Genomic DNA, 14,439 nt, shown 5'->3' on the forward strand with positions numbered 1-14,439 from the left:
CCTAGTCTCAGTTTATATTGTCTAAGAATAAGACTGTTATTATTTCTCTCCGACACTAAGTTTATCATGTTCAGTATAGACAAGAAGCAAGTCATCAGAATCTTTTTCTTGTTTGTCTGAGGACCCTCCCTTTAGGGGAACTTATTTGCCTAAAAATGTATGAAGATTATTGATTGCCTAGCCATGTGCTTTGCAGCTAATTCTTAAAGGGGTTTTCCCACCTGGCTGTTGGCGCTCATTGCAATGCTTTCTTCCTGGTTTGAGCGGAGGACATTTAAATTAGATTGGCAGTTAAGCCCAGCATCTCTATGCAGACACAGTTGCTGGTCTGAACTGCTTTTCTCCAGTCCTGTCCCACACATACTCGTCTCTGCTGTTTCCCTGTCACTTCCCATCCCCCACACTATCATGTCACAGCTCCTTGCACTCTTAGACAGCTTTGTCTGTGCCTAGAGCCATCAATGATGATGTTAACAAACAGATAAGGTGACCAGGCAGGGGAGCCAATGTACTTCTGCCGGCCACCCACCTCCCTCTCCTGCCATGCAGAGCGATGGTCTGTAACCAAGACATCTCACTGTAATCAAGTGAGAGGAACATCCGGGAAAAGAAAAGGAATTAAGCTAGAAAATGACATTTATTTGAAAACGTGTATAACTTTACATAAACTACAACTACAACCAGATTGGAATACCCCTTAAAAATAATTTAACAGTCTTTTTCTGTACATTTGTATAGTAGTAGCACTAAAGCATTACTGTCATTTAAAAAATGTTGACTGACATGTCAAATGTTTTGACCAAAGTTTCATACTGAGGCCCCTACCATTCTCTAAATATGGCCAAGAGAAGTTCGCTGCTGTGCACTTAAGTGCCTGGCTCGCAGCCCAATCTAAGTTGAATCAGGTGGGAAGAAGGGGAGTGATGCACAAAGCTGTGCACGTCTCCGAACTCTGTCTAGAGATCAGTAAGGGTCTCTCTAGTGAGACCTCGACTGATCAAAAATTTTGACAGGTCCATGTTTTTTTTTTATGACAGTAACGCTTTAAAAGGGGTTGCCTAAGATTGGAAAAAATGTCTATTTGTCATTATAAGAAACAGCAACACACCTGCTATGACAGTTCTGCCCCATTATAGTTAATTGGGCTGAATTGTAATATCAGACACAGCCCATAGATAGGGACATAGCTGTTTCTGAAAAAAGCCAGCCTAATTTTTTGCATAGTAAAATGTCAAAAAACCATTTTATAATTCACATATTCAAATGCAATAAAAGAAAATGCCATGCTGTGTACCACTGTGCCACCATACATGAAAACCCTGAGCATTGGAAAAAGACAGAGGAAATTCTCATAATAATGAAAAGTGTCATTCATAAAAACCTTACAAATACACTGCTTCATTATTTTAAGGATTGGAAAGGAAATAATATTGGAATTATCTTCGACTACATAGGGAGTGGTGATAATAACTTTCCCCGGTCACATCAGAATGATGAGACCCAGATGCTTGGTAGACACTTGCTCCTTATTGAACACATTTATATATCATAGTGATGAGTTTTAAATATATTATATTATGCATATAAATTGTATAGACACGCTGAAGCACAATATGAAACATTTGTTTACAATTGTACTAACAATACATTTTTAAATATATAAACTATAGCATTAAATGAACATATAATAGACCTTTATACCTATAAGCAGAATAACTTTGTTATGGCTAAAAGATAAGGTGGTCCTATACATATTTATGTTTACATTTTATTTATTCATCTATTTAATGGTTTCTGTTTGTAGAAATAATTCATTGGCTGTTTTTGCAGTATGTTGTCTCAAAGCGAAATAACACTAGCTGGAAGGCCGTTCTTCTCTCAGCCTTAAGATGGCGATAAAGAACATTCCTATCTGAGCCAGACAACATAATCATTCTAATGTATATGTCTGCAACTCAGTAGTGCTCTCAAGTTCACTTACAACATTGGAAGTAGCGTTAACATTGCTAAGGAAGGTTAAACAAACAGCATTATCATAACCTAAGTGAAGAGTACATGACATGTTTGAATAATAATAGTGTATGTCTGATCGTGTTATCAATCATTTGATTTGCGCAACTGCATTTTTTAGTTAGCACATACTACTAGTGAAAGAAATGTTCAAAGACAAATTATCTATCTATCATCTATCCATCTTAATCATCTTTCTACTATACACATCTACACTATTAATCTATCTTCTAATAAAAGTATTAAAGATATAAAAAAAAAAAAATAACAACAATAAATTAATTCTCATCCCAAATGCAAATGTATGTGAAACACTAATAATAGTTGAAAATAAACTTACCATCCCAGCTCTGCGAGCAATCACTGTATGGAAATGTCCATCCGATACTTTCTTCATGGTAGTGAGTTTGTACGTTCCACCACCAAGGTTATAGGAGAACCTCAGTCTTTCTTCCACTATCTCCAGAGCAAGAAACTCAGCTGTATCGCCAGTATGGTTGTCATAATTATACAATAGCAAGGCATTGACTTTAATAGTAGAAAACTTTATGTAAATATAATTATTGTTGGGATCCAAACTGGGAAACTCCATGTAGGATAGTTCTTCAAACCCATAGCTGTTTAATTCACAGTGTTTTCCAAAAACGCCTAAAGAATGAGAAAAAAAAAATGTAGTTGCTAAAGTCCATTTCCAGAGATTTGTGCAAAAACTGTTCATAGTGTGTAATAAAATTGCAATTTATTTTTGTTAAGTTGTCCCCATTCATACATTGTCTCCTGGAGATATATGGATGTATTGGACATTGTGAATATATTACAGAATGATTAAAGAGGTACTCCACCCAGTGACATCTTATCCCCTATCCAAGGATAGGGGATAAGATGTCTGATCGCAGAGGGACCCCCGCAATCTCTCCTGCAGCCCCCCCCCAGTCATCAGTTCTCCAGAGCTAGGTTTGCTGCGTGATCTGATGACTCGCGATACAGGGATCGGCGGTTCGTGATTTCATGGCTCTGCCCCCTCATGACGTTCCGCCCCGCCCCCTTAATGCAAGTTTATGGGAGGGGATATGACTGTTACCACTCCTCCTCCCATAGACTTGCATTAAGGGGGTGGGGCGTGATGTCATGATGGGGGCGGAACCATGACTTCACGAACCGCCGACCCCTGTCATCAGCCACGGAGCAAACTTAGCTCCGGAGAGCTGATGACTCAGGGGGCTGCAGGAGAAATCTTGGGGGTCCTCAGCAGCAGGACCCCTGTGATCAGACATCTTATCTCCTATCCTTGGATAGGGAATAAGATGTCTAAGGGCGGAGTACCCCTTTAAGTAAAATTTTATTCTCACTCTGTGTGGTCAACTTATTCTAAAGTGAGAGTACTGGCTTTGGTCTGTAAGTCAGTCGCCTTTTAGCTTTTACCTTAAGAAAAAGAGAGATCTGTTTGTTGTATTGTTTTTTTTATTCTTTGTAGTTGAGTGTTTTATTTTTTTTATTTTATCTATGATATGTGTAATACCCATGGCATGTTATTCCTCCCTTTAAGTATACAATGTATAAATCTTTTTATTTTTTAAGTAAAATAAAGGCAATGTCCAATGTTTCTTTAATCATTACATGGATGTCCTTGTAGATAAACTTAGTAGGAAATGTTTCTTGGTCATTCAGATTGGTACATTTTTGTTGGAGTTGGGATGGTGTCATGTTTGGAAAAAGAAGTGCCCTTCTGACTTAAAAGCAAGAATAAGAAGACTCTTGTATACCAAAATATTTAGTTTAATATACCTGGTCATTCAGACTATGTAATGTTAGTAATTGACATTAACAATGATTCACATGTTTAATTTTTTTTTTTTTTTTTCAATTTAGTCCTAGGTGTTAAATATTTTTAGTTTTTTGGATAGTTGCCTAAATGAACTGAACTCTTTTTTTCAGCATGTTAGTTATATTGTGAAGTGCACTGTGTAAAATTGTATAAAAGTTATGTTTCTTTAAGGGGAGAGGGAAAAAATTAAAAATGGAAGTGTCCTCAAGTCCAAAATGGGTGGTGTCCTTCGGCTAAGTTTCCCCTTGGTTATTTTTCTGGCAGTTTTTCGGAAAACTGCCACTGCAGTTTTTGAGCCAAAGTCAGAAGTGGATCCATAAGGGAGGAGAAGTATAAGTCCTTCCTTTATATGTCCTATTCCTTTTGAATACACTGCAGTATACACATACTGGCTTTGGCTCAAAAACTGCAGTGGCAGTTTTCCAGAAAACTGCCAGAAAAAAAACCAAGTGGAAACTTAGCCTTAAGGTGGCTCAAACAAACTTTTTTTGTGTTAATATTAGAAGATTTTTTCAGAATTTATAGGCAACTCCAAATAATATGCAGAATAGGGCTATTTAGTCTCAAGACACTTCAAGGGCCTTTGAGTAACCCTTTTGATGGAGGTTCTAAAGAATTTTAGATTCAAGGAGAATTGTGTAAAATGGATGTCTATTTTCAATGCAGACCCTATTGCATCTATGAAGATGAATGACCTCTTTGGAATGTCTGTCTCAACTCTTTTCCACATTATTTATTAAACCATTGGTTGAAGTGTTTCATGAGTATATGGTAATAGTGTTTTTTTTTTTCCTTACAGAAGTCCTTATTAAAAAAAAAATACATGCAGATATATTTTAATTGCTTTATTTATTTATTTATTTATTAAGCCCCCTGTTTAAGCAATACATACATATATATATATATATATATATATATATATATATATATATACCGTATTTATCGGGGTATACCACGCACCGGCCTATAACACGCACCCTCATTTTACCAAGGATATTTGGGTAAAAAAAGTTTTTTACCCAAATATCCATGATAAAATGAGGGTGCGTGTGTGCGCGTGTATACCCCGATATACCCCCAGGAAAGGCAGGGGGAGAGAGGCCGTCGCTGCCCGCTTCTCTCCCCCTGCCTATCCTGGGGTCTAGAGCGCTGCTGTCGGCCCTTTTCACCCCCTGGTTATCGGCGCCGCTGCCCGTTCTGTCCCCCTGACTATCGGTGCCGGCGCCGATAGCCAGGGGGAGAGAAGCGGCGCCGACAGCCAGGGGGAGAGAAGGGGCAGCGGCACCCATTGCGGGCGCCGCTGCCCCGTTGCCTCCCCCCATCCCCGGTGGCATAATTACCTGAGTCGGGTCCGCGCTGCTCCAGGCCTCCGTCGTGCGTCCCCAGCGTCGTTGCTATGCACGGCGCAGCGCTCTGACGTCATGCGCCGCGCCGTTCAGCGCATAGCAATGACACCGGGGACGCACGACGGAGGCCTGGAGCAGCGCGGACCCGACTCAGGTAATTATGCCACCGGGGATGGGGGGAGGCAATGGGTGCCGCTGCCCCTTCTCTCCCCCTGGCTGTCGGCGCCGCTTCTCTCTCCCTGGCTATCGGCGCCGGCACCGATAGTCAGGGGGACAGAACGGGCAGCGGCGCCGATAACCAGGGGGTGAAAAGGGCCGACAGCAGCGCTCTAGACCCCAGGAAAGGCAGGGGGAGAGAAGCGGGCAGCGACGGCCTCTCTCCCCCTGCCTTTCCTGGGGGTGTATCGGCGTATAACACGCACACAGACTTTAGGCTAAAAATTTTAGCCTAAAAAGTGCGTGTTATACGCCGATAAATACGGTATATATATATATATATATATATATATATATATATATATATATATATATATATAGTCCAAATAGAAGCAGCACATCCAAAAAAGAAAATGAAAAATATTGAAAAAAAATTATGAAAAATAAGTCTGCATTGCTTCTACTCGACTCTCTGCCTCCACCACATAGTGATTTTTGTTTCTAAAGATGTTAAAGTTTTTGAGGAGTTAAATTTAGCCCCCTGCCTGCACTGGAAAATTAATCTTTTTAATAAACTGGTGCCAGAAATTTAAAAAGATTTGTAAATTATTTCTATTTAAAAAACGTAATTCTTTCAGTACTTATCAGCTGCAGCTTTTTTGACTTTCCTTTCTGTCTGACCACAGTGCTCTCTGCCGACACCTCTGTCCATGTCAGGAACTGTCCAGAGCAGGAGCAAATCCCCATAGAAAACCTATCTGGCTCTGGACAGTTCCTGACACGGACAGAGGTGTCAGCAGAGAGCACTGTGGTCAGACAGAAAAGAAAACCACTAATCTGTTTAACTTTCTGCCACCAGTTGATTTAAAAAAGGAGGTTTAGCAGTCCCATATGCTTATTGTTACTTGTTGGCATCCTAGTAAACCTAATGAGAGGTTGGGCAACATTGATTCCCTGTTAAAGTAATCATCCACTCTCCCAAATTTTATGTGGGACATTTGTCTTACATGCACTGGATGGTCCTTTTCTGGGGCAGATGCTGTAGAATGTATGGTGAGCATTAGAAATGAATGTGGTTCTTTGACATTTTTTACACCTAATAGTATGTCTAGGAGGAATTGATTTATATTCCCTTACTGATGTTTCTATTGAATTATTCTCTTCTAAACCGTTATATTCTAAAATTAGGATTTGTTGGCTTATTGCACTCTAGTACTTTATTTTGTCCCCATCTTGGATTTTGCACTTTGGCGTATTTTTGATAATTATGTTAGTGTCTTGCCGTCTGCATATTTATTATTTGTATTATTATTAGTTCTGATTTCTAGGCCTCTAATATTTATTTGGTGTGTTGCTTTGGAGGATCCTAATCTTTAAGTGATCTCATCTGATCTGGTTTAGTATCTGGCTTTATGGGAGCTTTTTTAGGTGTTATAAATCTTTTTGTAAGTTTGGTGTCTCTTGTCAGTTCTTTTTTTTTCTCCTGACATAGGAGTGTACTTAACAAATTTTTTTGACACTTTTCTATGGTTTCTTTGGGTATGATTTCTAGCACCTCAATATTTTTCTTACAGTCCCCAAAATGTAATAATGTCCCTAAACAGTCAATATAGCAGAACGATTTTCATTCCATAGACAGTGTCGAGTGGACTACCAAAGAGTCTAATTGTTTGTGTCAGGTGTCTAGGTTTGTGTTTGCCAACCAGTGTGCCTCCATCTGTTGCAAAATAACAACTCCCAAAGGCTGTCCAGGCATGCTGGGAGTTGTAGTTTTTCAACAGCTGGAGGCACACTGGTTGGAAAACACGGGTCTACACCTACAGTACTCAGTGCTACCGACTTCATTTTACAGTAACCTCCCAAAGAAATAAGTGTTAGAATTATTTCGAAGGATACTTCATTGTTACACCGATAACTATAACCACTGACTGTACATAGTCATGTACAAGAGACATCTTTACTAAGCAGGTATTATAGTTTTTATTTCCCTTGTATGTAAGTCAAACGTAGTTTCTTTCACTTCATTTATCATCTTGTGCCTTTCATTCCTCCTGGAATTTTAAGCTTACTTTCACATGAAAACCAATGGAAGAATTTCAGGCCAGAGAGTTGAAGCTGCTTCATTTTTCATATAAATTTGTTGCGCCTGATCTTTTCTTTTGTGTATTATCCAAAAAAAAGTATGTTTTAATGATACACACAAGTTTAGGGAAGTTGGCTTACCTTTTTATGTAGCCCTATTAAACCTCAAATCCTCCTCTTATAAATTTTTGTGAACTGTATCAAATATTCTAGTTAAAATTTGAAAGAAGAATCATCTGGACATGTAGAGGTCTGGGTTATCTTTCACAAGAAAATATATTGCTATACTTTGTTAGATAGGCTGAATATACAACCCGGAATACTGCACCAAACTAAATAGGGAAATTACCAAGGAAATATTTCCATTTATGGTAAATATCAAAACATATAGTAGAACGAGGCATTATTCACATAAAGAGGATTGCACAAAAGAAACTGATATAGGCCATTGTTTTTTACATGTGTTTGCTGTATTTGGGGTACAAATTGATTGTTGTAATGTTTTGCACCTGTATTATGAGTATTTAAGAAACTAAGGTATCTGGGTAATACTTTCTTTTGACAAAGGGCGCATGCAGCTGAAACGCGTCAAGGTATGAACAGGTGGTCTGTGCAGGTGTGATTTTGTGTACCTTCTGCTAGCCTGGAATAAAGCTGCATTCTTTTAAGTGTTGGATTGTCCACATTTTCTAACAGTATCTGGGGTACAATATCTACTGTGATCATGTTTAGTACTATAAAGAAGTAAAGGTAGTATAGTATCATGCATCATGTAAATGATCTACAATGACGTAATATGCCTAATTTAGTCAAAAGTCTAAACAATGGATTAAGGCAAACTACAGCATGTGCCCAATAAGTAAACTGTTGTATAAGGAGGTTTCTATGTCTTGCTGACAAGATGTAATGTGAACCATTTGGGACTTGTTCAATTACAAGCTCAATGGGGTAAAAGAGTAAATTTTCTAGCTTTATTTATAAAAAGTTCTCTCAAGAGACCCACAAATGAAACCCATCTCTGTGCATGTGACTACATACAAATTATTATATTTTTTTCTAATACATTGAATATAATTCAAAACTATCAGGTCCTATTGTTAAAAAGCCTTAAAAAACACATGTAGTATTTACACATATTTCATATGAAATATTGAAGAAAGTATTCCACAGTATCACTATCTGTAAGGCGGGATTCACATATTTCCAGTGTCCAGCATAGTATCCCCCTGGCGTGCACCGGAGGGAAACTGATGCTATAACTGATCCCATTCATTTGAATGGAACAGTTCACAATCATTCAGCTTCTCAATTTTGACGCCGGATGGTTGGAAATGCCGGATGGCACTAGACAGGGGAACGCAGCTTGGCCGTCGGAAGCCATGTAACTGATGAAAACTGATGCACATTGTCATCAGTTATGGCATCGGTTGCATCCAGATCTAGGCTGAGTCAAAAGAAAAGAGTGAGCACAGAACCATCCCTAATCAATGCGGGTGACCTGCCAGCATGCCACAGTGACATGATCCACACAAAGGTCTTGGTCAAAGTTTATTGCACCATAAAGTGACATATGCATCGTTTCGGCTAAGAGCCTTTTTAAAGCTATTCTTGAGATCATCTATGCCGGATGCCCAAAATATGTGAACCCAGCCTAACTGTGATGTATTTTTAAAGTAAACCCCTTATAGCTACTACATCTTTTGTTTATCATATAGCTAGCTCTATTTTTAGTTGTACTTGTGTTGTAAATCCTTTTGATATTCACTCTCTTAGGACAACAGTGGGTTTGTTATTGGATTTCCACATACTGATTTATAATTGTCTACATTGTGAAACCCCCCATATATTTTACCATTCACACTGGCTTATTTAAGGGAACAGGACCAAAGAACCAGGAATCTGATTTTATTGTGTTTAAATGATAAATAAGAAATATATATATATATATATATATATATATATATATATATATATATATATAAATATATATATCAAAAATAATAATAATAATAATTATATATATATATATATATATATATATATATATATATATATATATATAGTTGAAGTATCTTGGGTTCAGTCCATTGTTTCTTAAAACCTTAATAACATCTCCAGGATAACTAATTGACTGTATATCTCTAGATTTTTCCAAGCTGAAGTGATCATTATGCTGATAAATAAGATAGTGTTCTCATGGAAAACCTGGAAGGCATACACCAACACTTATGAGGTAACTGCTTTATGAGAAAATATATCTCTGGCTTTCAAAGAGAGTGGAAACAAGTGATTTAACAGGGTATGTCTTCCAAGATGTATGAAGACATCGCTCTAATTATTTAAAGACAACTTTCTTTGACTTTCTCAGCTGATTTCTGTCCAACAGGCGATCCTATTGGCACTCTACAAATATTCTACTTCCAAGTCCTTATTATTTCAAATTAAAGATGAGCTGCAATAAAGGTGATACTGAAACTTCCTGACTTCATCGGCGATTGTACTTTTGAAGTGTGGACAAAACCTTGAATGGTTGAGTTCACCTTGTTCAACATTTTCTGAGATAGGAATTTGTAGCTCAGAAGTTATCCAGATCTACATCTGAGTAATAATTACCATATACAATAAACATTTATCTGATATAAACACAGGCAGCCTTGGTCATGTATTTACACATGTTGCACATGTCATTTGTCTTGTCTTGTCTTGTGTTGAGATAATAGCAGTACCCCCTTACTTGCTGATAATAACCATATACCCTGGAACTTTCACCTCTAGAGGACCATAATGTCTCAACCGAAATAATGAGAAGGACTGAATAAAAAAGTTCCCTGTAACTGTTCTTCCTGCATTTAAAGATAGGAGCTGTCTGTATGAGCTCAGATCCTGATCCCCATAATCTGTCTCAGGGGACCCATATTCTGACCTTGAGCTGTTAATAACAGAATACCTATATTAAATAGAAATTTCCACAGCAGTTTTACATATTGGCCCATTTGTTAATGGGAATTGAATGGTTTGGTAAATAGCTTTGCATCTTCATTGCCATAATGGGCCTCATTTACTAAGAGTGTCGGGTTTTTACTATTGGGAAATGTTGTTTCAGGCATGAAGGATTCCTCTCTATTTACTATTGGGAAAAGTCAGGAACATTTTCTGACTAGATTTTTCTAGGTAGAAATTTCCAGTCATTTATCCACAGCATTTTCTGTGAATTCAATAGTAAATCGGTCAGGTTGTGAAACCATGCCCCCTTTTGGACCGGCCATGGTCCCTTTGTGACAGACCATGCCCCTTTTTCGGCTTTTCATAGTGCAATGTCGGGTTTGATGGATTTTCCAGGTGCATACTGTCGCACACTGGCGCAGACTGGCAAAGACATGTCACAGACACTCTGCACCAAAATAACCTGACAAAAACTGGTCAGTTTCAGCTTAGTAAATGAGGCCCAATACGAGTTTATGCATGGGAAACGTTTTTAGCTTTTCACAAGGTATTTCTCCCATTCCAAAATGGAAGACAAACTGATGAAGTGGTAAATTAAAGAACCTAAAGGGTCAATAAAACATTGGCCCTAGGGTTTCAGTTTGTCCTGATATCTCAATGAATGTATCTTTTTTAAGTAAATGTTACACTTTTAGATTTTATTGTTTAATAAATCAAATTAATTATATGCTGCGCTTCTTTAAACAACTAAGAAAATTGTAAGATAACTTACCAAAAGGACAATGGCAGTAGTATCCATCCATTCCACTTTGGCAAGATCCCCCATTAAAACATGGGTTACATTCACAGTAATTAACGGCAGATTCACACAGCTTACCTGCAGGAGAAAAAGACCCCGTTCATACTTCCAAACTTAGTTAAATGCAAATAAGGAACAGTAAACATTCCACTCTAATTAACCAGAATTTAACCTAAAAGGCTCTTAAAGGAACACACACACACACACATATATATATATATATATATATATATATATACATATATATATATATATATATGTATATATCTGTGTGTGTGTGTGTGTGTGTATGTTACGATATATGGCACATGAAGTTCAAAGAGACTTGACATACAGAATTCATATGTCATTGCACCTTCCTTTAGTTCATGCACTAGGTACAACAAAGTGGGGTTTATTTGCAAAATTTTCTGGTTTTGCACCAAAATTGTGTTGCACATTCCATGCAACACAATTTTTGACCAAAAAAACCAAAACCCTCCATTTTAAAAGAAAAAAAAAGGGGGGCGGGCATGGCCACGGGCGAAAGGGGGCATGTCTCTGACAGTTTAGAAAAATCCCAATATATTTATTAAGGTTTCCACAGAAAACGTTGTGGATTTGAGCTGGAAAAAAACTGACAGATCAGAACAGTTGTAAAAAAAAGCAAAACATGTAGGGAAACATTAGTAAATACCTTGGTAAAATACCTGTCGGGAATCAAAACCCACAAAAACCTTCACTCCACTCTTAGTTAATAAACCCCAGTGTATGAGTTTTGCCCACAACACTCTTTTAACACACAAAAAGTTCCTCATTTTCATCGGAAGTTTTAAATATTTTTTTAGAGAATTGGAAGGCGCAGGTATCACTTGACAATGTAACTTCTATCTAAAGTTATAGATCCAAAGAAAGGGCAAAATAATACCAATATATTTCAAGTCGAGTGTGTTGGTAACTAACAAGAAATCCTATATACACACTAGAACACCAATTCTATACATAAGTAATAAACTTTATTGAGAACATCATTAAATAAAAACAGTTAAAAAGGACAGTATAGCCAGACAAAAAGGAATTGGTAAGGCAGGTAATATATCATTAGTTAGTATAAATGCAAAAATGCAAAACATGACATAGTTATTCCTAACTAAAGAGTAGGGCCACCAGTATAACAAAAATTATAAGTTACACATGAAAGTCATGTAAAAATTGCACAAAAAAGCACAAAAATAACCTAAGTAAGGAGGTCACTGAATAAGTAGCCTCCAGCGAGTGGTCAGGAGAAAGGGGAAAAGCAATTAATAGTGTGCAAATGGAGCACAGAATATCAGCATTACCATGAAGCTTCCCCACTCACAGAGCACAGGCTGGGAGACATAAACAGTGTACCTACCTACACAACACCAGTACCACCGGTATATTCTGATATTCTGTGCTCCATTTGCACACTATTAATTGCTTTTCCCCTTTCTCCTGACCACTCGCTGGAGGCTACTTATTCAGTGACCTCCTTACTTAGGTTATTTTTGTGCTTTTTTGTGCAATTTTTACATGACTGTCATGTGTAACTTATAATTGTTGTTATACTGGTGGCCCTACTCTTTAGTTAGGAATAACTATGTCATGTTTTGCATTTTTGCATTTATACTAACTAATGATATATTACCTGCCTTACCAATTCCTTTTTGTCTGGCTATACTGTCCTTTTTAACTGTTTTTATTTAATGATGTTCTCAATAAAGTTTATTACTTATGTATAGAATTGGTGTTCTAGTGTGTATATAGGATTTCTTCTATCTAAAGTTAGTTAACAGAGTGAATAACTTTCTACTATATCTATATTGTCACCTGACTGATTGGCTAAACACAGTAAGTAACACTGGTAAAAGCCAGGTCTTTTGCCCAAAATCAGAAACGTATGGCAGTCTTAGAATATGTTCACATACTGTATTTGAGCCTTATTTTGAGCCATAAATAACTGAAAAATATAAACCAGAAAAACTAATAATGCCTGAAAAAACTGTGCAACTACAAAAATGACTGAAAGAAGGCTAAGAATAGGGTTAAAAAAAACTGTGAACATAGCCTTAGTGTGCCAGTGGGCTACAACTAGGTATAAAACTAAGATCGAAAGTATGAGTGCAGGATGTTACAACGTTATTCTATGTACATAACTTTATCTCCATTTATAAAATGTCAGAGTGCATATTTCTACAAACACATAAAATATGTAGCCAGTCATCGTGGGAATTTGATCACTACCCATATTTCTATTCCAGTCACCATGTTTTTACAGATTTTATTATATTGTCCAATACATAATCTGAAAGAAAATCTACATGTTCAGAAATTTACAGGACATCAAGTTGAATCATGGACTGGACAAGGAATCTTTGAAGCAATATGGTTCTGATCTGTCAAATACTTTTATCCACTGAGAATTTAGAGGCATCCAAAAATGGCGGATCATTTCAGGCAAGGATTCATATTCTGATTAAAGAATATTCCAGCTACATTGACAAACTCATATAGATAATAGATAATAGGGTTATATATTAATATTTTCATTACTGTTTCTGGTACATTAGTATACCAGGACAGCCTGACCTCTGGCTCACTCACAACCGATGAGGACTGTCTGACTGAGTTAGTCATGATGGTTTCCAATTACATGCTTTATAAACACAGACTAGTGTATGCACTATAAACAATAAGTTTTAGCTATATGCAAGGGTGTAACTCTAGTTTTGGCAGTTTATGGATTGGATAGTTGGCTCATCACCTTAGGGTACCTAGGACCCAGAGGAAAACATGTCTCTAGGGTTTACTAAGCAATATATTTGGCAGCCAGTACGGTAACTGTATTTGTTTCTAACTTGGCAATAAGTTACATTCATGCATTTGGAGTACCATAGAAGTTTCAGTATCATTTCAGATTTATGTTATTTAGGGTTAGATGGTTAGATGTAATTATACAAAACATTTTAATAGCAAATAATGCAAATTCAAATAATTTTTGAATGCTGTGACCATTTTACACAATAATAGTCATAATATTTTCACATGCCTATGATTCTTCATAAAGTAGAATTTTGTAGTGCTTACATACAAGACATAAAGTAGTTCCTACTAACAGCAGTCAGGTTAGAGTCTCCAGTCGAATGCAGAAATAGTGCAGTAAAACTATTACGGATATTGTAATATTCTATGATCATTCTGATGGATTACAAATTTACTGAATATTTTATCTTCCCATTTCACACCAGGATAGAGTGAGTTCAACAGAAACATAAAAT

The 14,439-nt window shown here is 37.1% G+C and overlaps 1 protein-coding gene across 1 annotated transcript in view; it reads right to left on the reverse strand.

The window, feature by feature from the left end:
* The window catches only part of FAT4 (FAT atypical cadherin 4), a 245,383-nt gene that overhangs the window by 24,326 nt on the left and 206,618 nt on the right, over nt 1-14,439 (reverse strand). The window contains exons 10-11 of the mRNA XM_056563751.1: nt 11,135-11,239; nt 2,351-2,658 (exon numbers count right to left, since the gene is read on the reverse strand). Coding sequence (XP_056419726.1) covers nt 2,351-2,658; nt 11,135-11,239 — 413 coding nt within the window. The remainder of the gene's footprint in view (nt 1-2,350; nt 2,659-11,134; nt 11,240-14,439) is intronic.

This window comes from Hyla sarda, chromosome 1 (assembly GCF_029499605.1).
Source record: "Hyla sarda isolate aHylSar1 chromosome 1, aHylSar1.hap1, whole genome shotgun sequence".
NCBI classification, from domain to species: Eukaryota; Metazoa; Chordata; class Amphibia; order Anura; family Hylidae; genus Hyla; species Hyla sarda.